Source organism: Paramormyrops kingsleyae, chromosome 10, assembly GCF_048594095.1.
Source record: "Paramormyrops kingsleyae isolate MSU_618 chromosome 10, PKINGS_0.4, whole genome shotgun sequence".
Taxonomy (NCBI): Eukaryota; Metazoa; Chordata; class Actinopteri; order Osteoglossiformes; family Mormyridae; genus Paramormyrops; species Paramormyrops kingsleyae.
In genome coordinates, this window is record NC_132806.1 from 16696148 (window position 1) to 16710296 (window position 14149).

At 44.3% G+C, this 14149-nt stretch overlaps 1 protein-coding gene across 2 annotated transcripts; it reads left to right on the top strand.

Annotated features, from left to right (window-relative positions):
- The first annotated feature begins 55 nt into the window (after positions 1-55).
- On the top strand, positions 56-14149 carry ppp1r14bb (protein phosphatase 1, regulatory (inhibitor) subunit 14Bb). 2 transcript variants are annotated; one of them, XM_023795153.2, is made up of 5 exons: positions 56-434; positions 607-896; positions 10324-10407; positions 10667-10699; positions 10954-14149. In XM_023795153.2, exons 2-5 carry the CDS (start codon positions 699-701, stop codon positions 11020-11022), a joined length of 384 nt encoding a protein of 127 aa, XP_023650921.1. In that variant the 5' UTR covers positions 56-434; positions 607-698; the 3' UTR covers positions 11023-14149. The 2 variants fall into 2 exon arrangements, with proteins under 2 accessions (XP_023650921.1, XP_023650913.1); XM_023795145.2 differs by having other exon boundaries at positions 56-896.

A 14149-nucleotide genomic window follows, 5' to 3' on the forward strand; every position in this document is an offset into this window, starting at 1 on the left:
TTGTGTAAGTGACAGACAGTGGGGGAGATAGAGAGAGAGAGCGAGAGAGAGAGAGAGAGAGAGAGAGACGTCCGAATTCAGCGAAAGAAGGGGAGTATTCAGAGAGTAGCATTTCGTAGGGAAGCTAGAGAAGGAAAGGAGGAGAAAAGAGAATAGAAGAAAGACGGGACGAGAGAGATTTTAAAGCTGGTTAATTTAGTTTTATATTACATTGAAGTGTACCATAACTTGTTAGATACAAATTTTGTATTATCGTAGTTGCTCATTTTTTAAAATAACTTAATTGAAAAGACTGAAACCGAGCGCCTTAGGCCATTCCTACAAGCCGAAAAAGAAAGACTCAAGACTCAAAACATCACCGGTCACTTTTTAGTTTTAGCTAAGCAAGAAGGTTATTGGAAGAGAAAGAAAGCCTACAAATCAACAGCTTTTGTGTAAGATTTTTACTCATATATTTTTATATAAAAAACGAAATATCAGGACTTTGTAAATATCTGAACCGTTATTTTCTAAGATTACAGTAATAATTAATTATTGAAATTGTAGAAAGTTGCCAAATGCCATGCAAATCAGTGACAGAGGAACAATAACATATTGTGCTATTAGATTTTAAATAGGTTTAGAAAGATCTCAAAGACGGGGAAGACAAGAGTGCATCCCAAATCTCTCCCGGAGCTCCTTGTGGATATCAGTGGACTATGGCCGCAATAACTAGCCCAGAATCTAGCCCACAACCTCGGGTGTATTTCCAGACGCCACCCGATACCGATGAAACCGAAGTTCCGGTTCGGAAACAAGGACGTGTCACCGTGAAATACGATCGAAAAGAACTGAGAAAAAGACTGAACCTGGAGGAATGGATTATCGACCAGCTAACTGATCTATACGACTGTGAGGTAATACACCTAGTCTTTACACAGGCTTAGTATTATCGATCAAATGATTACAATAATAAGAAATCTACACACAGCCAACTGAATCATTTCGGACATAAAGTGGTTTATTTTCCTAAAATAGTTCTTGCTTTAATATTATTGTTACTTTTTTTTTGCAAACATTGATTTCCGAGCGCCATCTCTGAAATATATAGGCTATATTTCTATGATCAGCAGTATTGTGGTGTACCGCTGGCATTGCTTTTATAGTCATAATCATGAATAGATTAACGCCATCATATATAAAATGTCCAGCGGAATGGGTGGTGTGTTCATGCATTGACCTACATTCAGGTCCTTGTGTTTGGACTGGAGCAGTGAGCATTCAGGGTGACCAGATACTGTATTTGTCTTATAGCCGCTCGGTGAGTCGGCGTTGAAACAATAGGGAAAAATAAGATCAACGAAAGAGGCAAATTTGCCTTGAGCACTACGTAATCTATAAATTAACAAGTCACCTTGATTTATTTGCGTTAATTGAAGCAAAATATTGCTTCATTTTGGGACTGGAGCGAATGGTAACCATAAATGCATATAAAATAGAAAATAATGCAAGGATTAATTGCGGGAATCAGATGACTGTAGTTAATTATCAAACTCACAAATGTAAATCGATTAATGAAGTCAAATATGTTACGATCAGATTAGTGGGGAGTTAAAGACCGGTAGCTGTGTGACAAAAGAAAGAAAAGAACATGTGGCGAGGCGTTTTCTCCTCCCCCCTCGTTTTTATCTCGGTGCAGTATTGTACAGTGCACAGCTGACCTTCTATATATCTCTGTATTTCAATCAGTTCCTTTAAGCCGTTTACCAGGTTCACGCCGTTTACCTTTACCCAAAGGCAACAATAGTGAGAATGACAATAACCAGCCGGGTCTTTGTCAAAATGTTCGTTTAATAATGCGATAATTATTCAATCAGTTATTGTGCGGGTGGGGAAGTCGGTTGTTTGCAATGATGGCTCCAGGAAAGACGGGAAAGGTACATGTTCTTTAAAAGGCGGTTTAATTTTGTTTGGGGTTGCGTGTGAGAGCCCGGGCATATTGTGCAGCTGGACTGGCAGGGAAGCGTTAAAAAGGCGAGGCGTGGGCAGAGTTACGGCCAGAGCTCTGTGTCCGGCAGACGCGGAATGAGACGTGGTCAGCAAACAGGGGAGGGAACGAGGGAATGTGGAGAGGGCGGAAAATAGAGCGGAAAAAGAAAGAAAGGAAGAAAGAAATATGAGGCACGAGGTGTGGGATGTTAAAGGGAGGAATACACGTGGACACACGTGTTCTGCACAATAAAACTAGAAGTGTTCACCGGGTCAATATCGAGTTTCCCGTTAAATGAAGAGAGAAAGTATTTATAAGGGGAATTAAGAAGGCTACATCTTTTTAGTAAATATAAGTGAAAAAACGAAAATTAATGTGCGGAAAGACCAACGAAAGAGTGTAATTGTCACGAATTGTATTTTGAAATTATATTGGTGTTAAATTATAATAGATTATAAAAAGGGTAAAACGTGGATTTGGAAGTGTTTAGAAGTGGACCGTCTGAGAAGCCGAGAGCTATGGGGGGGACGGTGACTGTATGAATCCGGAATAGACACCCACCTCACTACAAAACCTTCTGTCTCTGTCTAATGGACAGGCTTGCCCATTTCCATCTTTTCAAAGCACACAACTGCCCTAATATCTCTAATCTCTTATTTCCAGTGTTACTTTGCATTTGCAACCAAACTGCTTGAAGGATATTATTTTGATAAAGTATTTTTTAAGTAATAAACTTTCTGGGTAATGTGGTAGGTGATCAACAAACATGCTATGAATTTGAACACTTAAACAATTAAATTTTAATTGTTTTGAAAGTCCACCCCCCCCGATAGAAGTTCTGTGGTGATTAAGGATGTGATCTGTGAAAATCTGTGAACATCTCCCAAGAGGAACCACAGTTACTATTTCTTAAACTTACCATTCAGGACAATAAACTCCATAAACAATGACCAATGGCTTCTCTTTTGTTGAACAGGACTAAGTCCAGGTACTGGTGTATGAAATGAAACTGATACAGTCTGGAGCTCCGGTTTCTAGGCCACATTGAATTATCTGAGAACAACAAAAACAACAATGACTCCACAATGGAAAAGACCAGATTCACAAATAACTGCAGGCGATGGGCAACCTGACATGACTATAACGCCAAAGAGAAATCCTCAAAGGCTTTTGTGCGGAACACAGAGTGAGCAATTCAGGTGTGTGTCTGTCCGGAGGGTTAGGTGTGAGGAACAATGACTGCCAATCTCTGCAGACCCTGCATCGTACTGCTTGTCTAGACTGACTAATTGAATTATTGATCTCTTGTATCGTTGAGCCGCGGATGTCAGGTGACAAAGACAGCGAGGTGGAATATCAGGTCTCAATAAACAACTGAAAAAAAGCGACCTCAATACTTATTGTTATTACTATTATGTGCAGACAGCTAGGAGATTTTATTTCCATATTACCACATCATTTTTATTCTCTTCATGGTTGGGTCCCTTCCTATGAAGAGTGATTCTGTAATTCGGTCCATTATGGATAATATGGGAGAGGCAGTTGAGTCACTGTTGATGGCAGAGTGGAGGAAATTTCAGCTTTGTTCTTTTTAGGATTGTGGGAAGTCCTTGGCACTCCAGGAAAGAAATGACTTATTACATGAGGATAAGGTGACTCTCCTGGACGACAAACTGCCCGGACCTGCAGAACTGGGCCTGGCTGCCAGCATTCTAACACCAGTGTTTTTATAGGTCCCACTCAGGACATAAGCACTCATAAAAACATGCTAATAAAGTCTTAACGGACAGATAAGCTAACTGGGCAGCACAGTGTGTTGCCTCCCAAATGCCGCCTCCGTTTTTTGTGTGTAGAGCTCAGACGGTTTTCTTGTGTTGGTTCGGTTTTATCTCACAGCCCAAAGATGTACAGTTGCTCGCACATTAGTTTTGTATGGGTGAGAGTGTATGTGCCATGCAATGAGCTGGCATCCCATCTAGGGTGTAGCCCAGTCTTGTGCCCTATTTTGCCTGGCATAGGCTCCAGACCCCCTTGTGACCCTTACCAGGATAAGCGGTTAGAGGATTGGTGGATGGATGAATGGATAAGATAACTGCCTTTCTAAGCCATACTGCTCAAAATCCCGCACCTTCCTCCACTCCTTCTTGGTGTATTTATAGAAATTGATTATTGATTAAGGTTCAGTCGAACTGGGCTGTAAATCACAGTACATTTCATTATGCAGATTTAGTGCCAATTATCTTAATGACATCCTTGATTGTGTTGGGTAGCCCCCTTCTCTCCATACATCCTCTTCCCTCCCGGGAACCCCAACGGGGCTCCATCCCCCCGAGAACCCCCAACAGGGCCCCATCCCCCCGGGATCCCCAACAGGGCCCCATCCCCCCGGGATCCCCATCAGGACCCCATCCCCCTGAGAACCCCAACAGGGCCCCTTCCCCCCGGGATCACCAACAGGGCCCATCCTCCCAGGAACCCCAACAGGGCCCCATTCCCCTGAGAACCCCAACAGGGCCCCATCCCCTCGAGAACCCCAACAGGGCCCCTTCCCCCCGGGATCCCCAACAGGGCTCCATCCCCCCAAGAACCCCAACAGGGCCCCATCCCCCCCAGGAACTCAAATAGGGCCCCTTCCCCCCTGGGATCCCCAACAGGGCTCCATCTCCCCGAGAACCCCAACAGGACCCCTTCCCCCCGGGATCCCCAACAGGGCTCCATCCCCCCGTGAACCCCAACAGGGCCCCATCCCCCCAGGGACCCCAACAGGGCCCCTTCCCCCCGGGATCCCCAACAAGGCTCCATCCCCCCGAGAACCCCAACAGGGCTCCATCCCCCCGAGAACCCCAACAGGGCCCCATCCCCCCGAGAACCCCAACAGGGCCCCTTCCCCCCGGGATCCCCAACAGGGCTCCATCCCCCCGAGAACCCCAACATGGCCCCATCCCCCCAGGAACCCCAACAGGGCCCCTTCCCCCCGGGATCCCCAACAAGTCCCCATCCCCCATCTTTCTGAATCACATGGGTCAAAAGGAAGTTGATAAAAAAAAAAAAAGTTTGAAGATTAACCCTTGGCAGCTCAGCGTGAATTTACCTGGCCTTGTGGTGAGGCTCTTTCTGAGAAAAATCTGTCTTTGTTTAATTCAGCCTTGTCTGGCAGCTATACATAGCTAAAGCTTCTAAATCAAAATGGCCAAACGTAGCAGCGAGGTGTGGATGCTTTTCACCATGAGGATGTGAATTAGAGTACAAAGCGGCCTCCCCTTGCCCTTCCTCTTCCCCCCGGCTCTTCCCATGAGGGGAAGCTCAGATTCTGCTTCTTTGTTTTTGGGGGATACTTGTGGATCTCCTTTTGTCAAAAGGCACCGCATAACAATCAGTACTTGGTCTGGACAAACGGGAACACATCGAGCTTTGCAGCCCACTTCTCATTTGGAGAACCTAACTGAAATGGTGTAGGATGGGATTTTAGCCTAAAATACCACAAAGGTACAAAGAAGGACAGCTAAAAAGGCATCTGGGAGTGAATTAGGCAAAAGTCCCACACAAGCAGATAGAGGAAATATCTTCATCATCGTTGAAATTTTTGCATTTTTGCATGTCACAACGTTCTGTGACTTTTAATATTTTGAATTAGTGTAGCTCCTGCATTACCTGCATTACCTTGTAAATGACAGCTGTGACTGTAAATGCCTTGGCAGCAATGTGTTTGTCACTTTGGTGACGCTCCCTCAGAATAGAAAAGCCTGACTGTGAAGGGAGAGAGAGCCTAGTTTTTTTCATGTGTGCCCTGGACCACAGGAGAGTTCATCTAAGGCCTGTCTAATCAAGAATTTTGGGGATTGCTCCATATCTGTTTTGTGTGTGTGTGTGTGTGTGGGGGGGGGGGTTCTGTGAATCACAGTTCCTGTCTCCCTTCTCATAAGGACCATAAGCATACCGTCATGGTTAATCACAATGGAAACCAAGCAAACTCCGATAAGCAGTGATCCTGAATGTTTGCTATGCTAATAATCCACAGCTAGCCTGTTTATAGAGCCTCTTGCTCTTTTTTTCCAGCCCCAGTTATGTAAAGACGTCCAGATTGTATGTCTCGAAGGCTGCTGTTTGGTATTAGGCTGCAAACAAAACACCGGCTGAAAACATCCGATGATCAAACTGATGAGCTGATGAACATTTATCCTCTGCTTGTCTTTTTCTGTCATAGTTCCCTTCTGCATCCCCACCCCCACAGCCACCCCCACCTTTCACACACCTCTCTTTGTTAATCAGTTCCTCATGCATAGTCATGCATTAGATAAAGTGATTTGAATACCCAGCAGCCTTTTTTAAGCAATCACATGCCTCCGTCTCAGTCATGCTGTCTTAGTCATTTTCTTTGTTTGATTATAGCTTATACCGACTTATAGGTCTGTGCCTCAGCATGGTTAGGATACTGTACCTGTACCTGTGATCGGAAGGTTGCTGGTTTGAATCCAAAGGTCGGCAGAGTGATTTCACCATTGGTCCCTCGAGCAAAGGCCCTTATCTCCCTATTGCCCCAGGGACTGGCTGAACCTGCTTTCTCGAAAAAATTGAATGTTCCCTTAGATAAAATCACCAGCTAAGTAAATAAATAATAATGTCAATACAAGTAAACTGTTCTTCTCTTTGCTTTACAGTTACTTCATCCTAGTAACTGACATTGCCATTGAAGTAACACTGCATTACACAAGCTTAATGCCTCGACTAGATCCTGTAATCCTTCAGGTACACAACAAGAGCCAAAATGTCCTTACATTATTGTATTCAGCACTACTGTTCTATAATGTGAATAAGATGAAGCCCCCCCTCCAGTTGACTTTGAGTTAAATTCCAGGCACTGTTATTCATTCAGTCTACTCTAGACACACAAACATGCATATTAACACCAACACTGTCTCTCACATATCTTACTCTGTGACTAGTGGACACTTCCTCACATCGTATTCTATCACTTGTGGGTGTTCCCTAACATTTTATTCTATGACTTGTGGACCCTTCCTCACATGATTTGTGGACGCTCCCTCATATCTTTTTCTGTGACTTGTGGACGCTCCCTAACATCTTTTTTGTGACTGATGTTGCCTTACACGCTCACTGACTCCTTCATACACAGCGACACTTCCTGGCTGACTGGCTGCTTCCCTTATGCTGGCGTTGGCTGCCTCGCTCCCACTCTTTCACCCTCTCACAGTGTTGTGCTTATTCCCCTGTCCCCACACGTGCTCATCCCTTGTTCCTGTAGCTAATCCCTGCACATTTTAATTAGCTCATGCTAATATTCCCCCGCCTCAGTGAGGGGGTACTGAACGCGAGGATGGAGAGGGGCTGGCTTTCCATTGATGCCGAAACCGCGGTGTCGCTGAGATTTCCATTGCGCGCTCTTGTCCGCCTGCCGTCGGGTCTGCGCCGGTTCGCTCTCTACGTGTGCGGTCGCGCTGCATTTCATTACACGATGCGATGCAGCTGCTGCGTTTCTCACTGCCTCGTCAGTTGGGCTTGGCGTCGCTCCCTGAAGCATTGTCTTGTCGTTCAGCCTGCTGATTCTCAGTTTCCGGTCGCGATTTGTGTCCTGGTTGACTGCTGTTTTGTTTAGCGTTACTGGCCAAAGGAAGCAAGGTCATACCTTGGGGGGTGGGGGTGAGGTTGAAAGTAGTGATTTTGCTGCTGCAGGAAACAAAAACACTCATACTGAACTACAGAGAAACCCGCAGCTGAAGACCAGACAAATATAAGGGTTTGATGGGGACTCTGTCTGCGCCTGTACAGTTTCGCAAGCAAAGCACACGAGTGTCTACGTGCTCGTCTTCTTCACAATCGCACTTTCTTCTTTACCTCTGTCATTTTCGCCTCAGCCTTCCTGTGTATGTGTCCCCCCCTCCCCCCTTCCAGCAGACCGGTTGCACATGGTGTCAACATGTCCTGCAGAAATCCCCCCCTCCCCCAAGGAGCACATGCTGGTCACTCTGGCTTGCTCACACACACATACACACAGACACACACACACACATACACACACATACGCACGTACACACACACACACACATGCATGGATGCAAATGTTTTTATTACTGTCTTAACCCTTAATCCCAACAATGACAACCTTAACCCCTACCCAGCCCTAACCTCAACCATAAGTAACCAAACTAAATACAAGATATTTAGTGTTTTGATTGAATTCACAAATCTTTGTGGTGATCTGAAAAATGGTCCTCACAATGTCAAAATAACAGGTTTCTATCACATTGTGGGGACCAAAGAGGTCCCTACAATGCAATGTGTACCTGGACCACACACACACACACACACACACACACACACAGGCAGACACACACACACAGACAGACACACACACACAGTACACTTAATTCCAGGAATATTTCAGTTTCCTGACCATTCACATCTTCCTAGGTCATGCGTCATGCCCCCACCTCCCTTTCTGTCTTTGGGCTTCTTTAAGGGAGTCATCATTGACTCAGGGTTCAACTGCCATTCCCCTTTTGCTCCGTAATCCTCTGTACTGGCATAGGCAGTCTGCTGAAAAGAGCTTGTGCCGGCGTGTGTGTGTGTGTGTGTGAGGCGCTGTGCTGGCATGTTTCTGAGCGCGTTTGTTTGGGGTGTGTGGCAGTGGGCTAGTGGAAGGGGCAGGTGCCCTGACAGCTGCTGGGACCCACCGTTAGCCGGGAGGAGGGGTGGGTGATATGGAAGAGGGGGAGAAAGCAAGGGGAGGGAATGGAAGAGAGAGGAAAGGAGGAAATATGGAAGAAATGGGGCCGTAAAGGAGGAGATGTCTCATAAAAATCAGTGAATAAAATATATTGATGTTTTGTTTATTGAAGTATATTGATTGAGCGATTGCTGACAGGTTGTGCATCAAAGAACGTTTCAATTCGTTGGTGTGTGGAATTTTAAGCACTGGTTTTCACTTTTGTAGTATATACATCAAAAAAAATTAGTCCATAGAAAGTCAAACATAAAAGGCTGTGTGTTTCTGTGTTACAGAGAGGCTTGGGGCTAGCCAGAAATACTGCTGTCATCAACAGAGAAAGAGAGAGGGAGAGAGAGAGAGTGGGAGATGCTCCAGCCTATCGTGTTGATAGGAGGGGGGAGGGGGAACAGAGTGATGCCAAGCCCCACACATGAGGGGATAAAATGATCATTTTGTTTTATATGGAAAGTAAAGACAGAGAGAGAGTGACCAGAAATTGGGGGGGACGAGGGGGGGGGGGGGGGGGTCAGTCTTTGCAGCATGGGTAATTAGGGGCTTCGGGAGCCAAAGACGCTTTGATATTTTTAACTTTGGGGAGAGGAAGAAGAGAAGAAAGAGAGAAATGTCCAGCAACACAAGGAAAGACAGAAAAAGACAAAAATACAGGAGGCCGACAGAGAAAATGAGTAATTCTGATGCTGGCATTAACTTACTGAGCATGAAGTGGAAATACGCGACAAAAATAGAATAGAGTCATTGAGCTGAAACACCACTGTTAACAGCTTGAAGTTATTATTTATGTTCATTGAAAATGTTTGAGAGTCCTGTCTCTGAATATCAGTACACTTTATAAGTGTTTAAATCTCAAGGCAGGCTCTACGCGTCAAACCTAATGGGCTGCAAGAATGAATCATTCCGTACTGCTTCTAAAAAGGGAAGTTGTAGAGTCCTATGTAAAATTCAGTGGAGGTGGTTATTTTTATTTTGACAGAACCTGCTTTAATACAGCTGACGGCACTGCTATATACTCCTCAGGCGTACGACATCGGCATTCCCAGGAGTAGTGACTGAGCAGAAATATGAAACTGTTTACTGGATGTTGTCCAAATGTGGTCTTGCGAACAAATAAAATAGTGTTTGCGTTAGCAGTGCCAGTGATTTGGGGCTGCAGAGTTTGCAGCTGCTGTGTTGTGCAGTTCACCAGTTCAGCTAGAGAATCAAAAGGTCTGATGAAATCAGATACCTGTGTAACTCGATGACTGACACTTGTATTGTCATCAGTTTGATGTATGCTGCTTTATAAGTTTGAAATTCTATTCAAAGGAGGAGAAGAAAATGAAATCACTGTTTAAATGACATAGAAGCGTTTAAGGATGAGAGAAACTTATTGGACAGTAATCTGGGTCCATAACTGTGTAATTATTAGATATAGTATCTGAAACGTAAAGTGTCAGAACTGGGATTCACTTCAGTCCAGTATTTGTACTGGGGACTTGACTTTGGGCCACAGAGACACCATTGTTCTGCAGAAGAAAGCAGACAAGTGAATAGATAAAACAAAACCCAATGTTTTGCTTTACGATCCTCTTTTTTACTCACCCCTTCCTTACGTTCATGTGTCCTCCAGGAGGAAGCCATCCCAGAGCTGGAGATTGATGTGGACGAGCTGCTGGACCTGCCCAGCGACGGGGATCGGGCTTCCAGGGTCAAGGTACAGTCCTTACGCTGGGATTTTGGGAATTCCTGTGGTCACACTGGAATCTGATCTGTTCGCCTGTGGTGGATCACTCTGTCTGAATAGGTGTCATGTGACAATGAGCATTTTGGTTTCTGAAAGGCCTCTATATGAATTGTTATACCCGGGAAGTTTCCTTAAAAGCAGAAGCTTAGGGCACATTGTCTTAAAATTAAGCCATATTATAACAATGGAAAACAAAATAACATTATTGTACTTTTCTGTTGCTTTTCAGGACTTGCTGGTAGACTGTTACAAACCTACTGATGTGAGTTCAAAGCGAATGTTCACCTTTTAATGTTTGTTCTGTTCATTTGCACTCTACAAGATTCAGATCGTCTAAAGAGAAAATATCTAATTTAGGTGGTAAAAATAGTAGAGTAGCAGCATCATGGGAAGCATCCAAAAGGCACTGAATCGTCATAAAGGGCGTGTCGTACTCGTCAGGCCTTTGAGGCTGATGGCCTTCTCCCTGCTGTCCCCCTCCCCCTCCCCCTCTCCCTCCCTCCTCCAATCCCACAGGACTTTGTGACTGAGCTTCTGGACAAGATCCGAGGCATGCAGAAGCTCAGCACCCCTCAGAAGAAGTGAGCGCCCGTCCCTTGGTCTCCCTTACTCCCCGTGGCTCCACGGCGTTGCTCCTACACGGGGGGAGGGGGGGGGAGCTGGCGGGAGGACGGGCGGGCGGCCGGGTGCTGCAGTGGTTCCCATAACCCCCAGGGCTGAGTGGGAGGAGTCAAATGAGGAGTCCAGCCAATCAGATATTTTGAGCAGGGTTTTTTTTACGTTACCTCGTTTCATTTTTATTTGTTTGAGGGAGTACGATGTGTTTTGATATCTATCTCTATCCTTATATATCTATGTACTATACGTCTATATATGGATGTATATACATATAGATTTTTTATAGAATGCTGACATAAAAGATTAAAGTGTTTCAATGGGCAAAGGACTGGTTCCAATCCATAATTCATACAGTACTGTACAGTTTGCAGACCCATCAGCCATGATCAGTGTGCTAAAATCACACAGTTACACTGGGGCATCAAGACTGACGTGGCCTTGTTTTATTTATTTTTGTTATTTTTTAAATTGCACGCAGCAAAGGGCTCCTTAAAGACACGGTGATGTGTTTATTAGTAGACTGATGAATTGCTGGATGGAGGTTTGTGTGTAGCGGGTGTGAGGCCGGGGGGGTTGGTTTCACCTCTCCCTCCTCATGGACTGTCGTTACACCTTCGTGGACGACGGCTGAGGGCCACACGCTCCCCTCCTTCTTAACGTTCAGCAGGGATGCTAACGAGTGTGCAGCTGCAAGCTCGACCTGAGTGCCACCACCTTACCAGGCCGAGGTCCTCAGTCCCACCTTCGCTGGGTGGGTTTGAAGGGGCTCAGGTGAGACGGCAGCCGTGGTACCAAAACGCAGCCGAACGAGGCCATGATGTACATTCCACAAGTCGCCGATTTTGTCCAGCTGAGCTAAATGCTAAAGGCTAAATGCTAAAGCTGTGCACGGGGCCACACTAAAGGTACTTATGAGGTGTAGAAATGCACTCGAGCCATAGAGGAGCCCTGGTACCAGCACATGCAGTCTCAGGTTCCAGAAGATAATCAGACTGAGTTTGCTAAAGCACACAGGACTCACCCAGAACTTGCAAATTCCAACATATATTCACTGTACTAATATGAAATACAACTTAAGGAGTATATTTAAAATAGTGGTCCAATATAACAAATATATCCATTATTATTTATGCAATTCAATACATGCATTAAGCTACATAAATCAAGGAAGCAATAACAGAAGTTTATGTTGAATTGCACATGTTTTGCATATGTTTCAAATATAATCCTTACATTTTTGGTTTCATATTTTTACAAATGGATGTGCATCGAGGGTGGACAAACATGACAGTGGTATAAATTAGGGGGCTGTTATGGCCACAGACGCTGTGTGCTCATACGATTCTGAAATATCATGCTGGTCAATGGATGATTTCTCTACAGCTTCTAAGCTTGTAAACTTTCTTGTTATTTTTTAACACATTTGGTTTGAAAAAAAGGCATTAGAACAAATGGTATAATCTAAATTATTACACATTTTTTATTGAGTGGTTTGTTCTATTCAGATTCCATTATTATGCTATTTGGCATTTTAAAGACAAGACGATACTTTTAGTTTGTTTCTGTTCTAATTCAATGATTTTACTTTTTTTCTTTTAAAAAAGTATCTGTGGGGGGGGGGGTATTATGAGAACATAAGTAAACGATTATCCAACTACAGAATTGTAAATCGTATTCAACAGTAGCTAAGGCAATTTGGAGCTGAACCTGTTTCGTTGTGCCACCCTTTTGGTGTGGAAATGTTTGTGCTGTTTGTGGTATCAGGGCCCTTTGAGAGGAGTATTGTTCATAAATTGCAAACAAAAACTGCCAGATGAAATGTCCCGTAGCATCTGCAGAGCGCTGAGAGCTGCTATATGTTTCATACTGAAAGTATGTACCTTGGTGTCTGCTAAACAGTGCCGCTGATAAACAAATCCATTGTTTATTCTTCTCCAGTTATTCTGATTTGTAGCTGGCCTGATCCATTGGCTGTTTACGAGTCAGCTGTGCTAAATCATCCAATGGCTTCAGAGGATGGTTGTGAAGGTACATGTGAAAGATCGCATGCTTATAAACACTCAGGGTCTTTGAGGGTTCTTGTGTTCGCCGACACCCTCCGCCCCCCCACCCCCCACTCTCCCTCGCACACATAAATCCCTGTCCCGTTCATGTTCATCCCAACTCTTTTAAATTGGCAAATAGCAATTGTGCTATTTTATACTTGTGCCCTGATATACTTGCTTGAGCCAATCAGAGATGAACACGTGCATTAACAGTAACAAGAAATAGCAGTGTGCCAGTATTACACCTTTGCAGTGTCGTGGCCTAATCCCAGCCAGTGTGCCCTAACTCAACCCAATCCATGATCAGAACCGAAGCGGGTCTCCATGGTGATATTGAGGGACTGTAATCTCACACATGCTGGCACCTTCCCGAAGGGCTCCAACCTCCCCTAATCAGAGATACTGATGTCTAACTGGTGCTTTGCGACTAAATAGGGGACCAACTGCAGCCTGAAACAGAGATCAGTGCCACTGAATGGAGTGGAGCCATCTGAAGAGCAAAGTCTGCAAATGTATCAGGACCCCAACCTTCTCTCAGGCCTCCCACTGGCCACACCTACCCTCCCTGTTCATCTTCGGTCTCGCTCTTGTTCCAGCACTCTTAAACAGATGTTGCCTTAGGTTTTACTGGTTTTATTTATGTTATGGAAACCAAAAGGAGCAAGACATTCATCTATAAAATGTAACAAAAGAAGAGGCATACACGGTATTAAGGAAGCTTCTGAAAACAGTCGTCACTCTTGTTACCAATCCTTGTGACAACCTTTACATTTTTAGGAGAATGGATAGAGATTAGATCTCTTTACAGTTTATTGTTAGGTGCAATTGTTCACGATTTATATGAATTGATCAGTTTTTCCAGTGTTTTCCAGATAGTGCTGTCATATTTTTTTTATTGTACTTCAAAAAGAAACAAAAAAATTAGCACTGCTGTCTAGGGTTGTGTTTGAAAAAAAAAAACATCTTCATGTAGCAAAATTTACTGTCCTGTTTCCCAGTTTTGTTACGATTTTATGCAACTTTAATAAAAAAAAAGATGCTGAACTCTA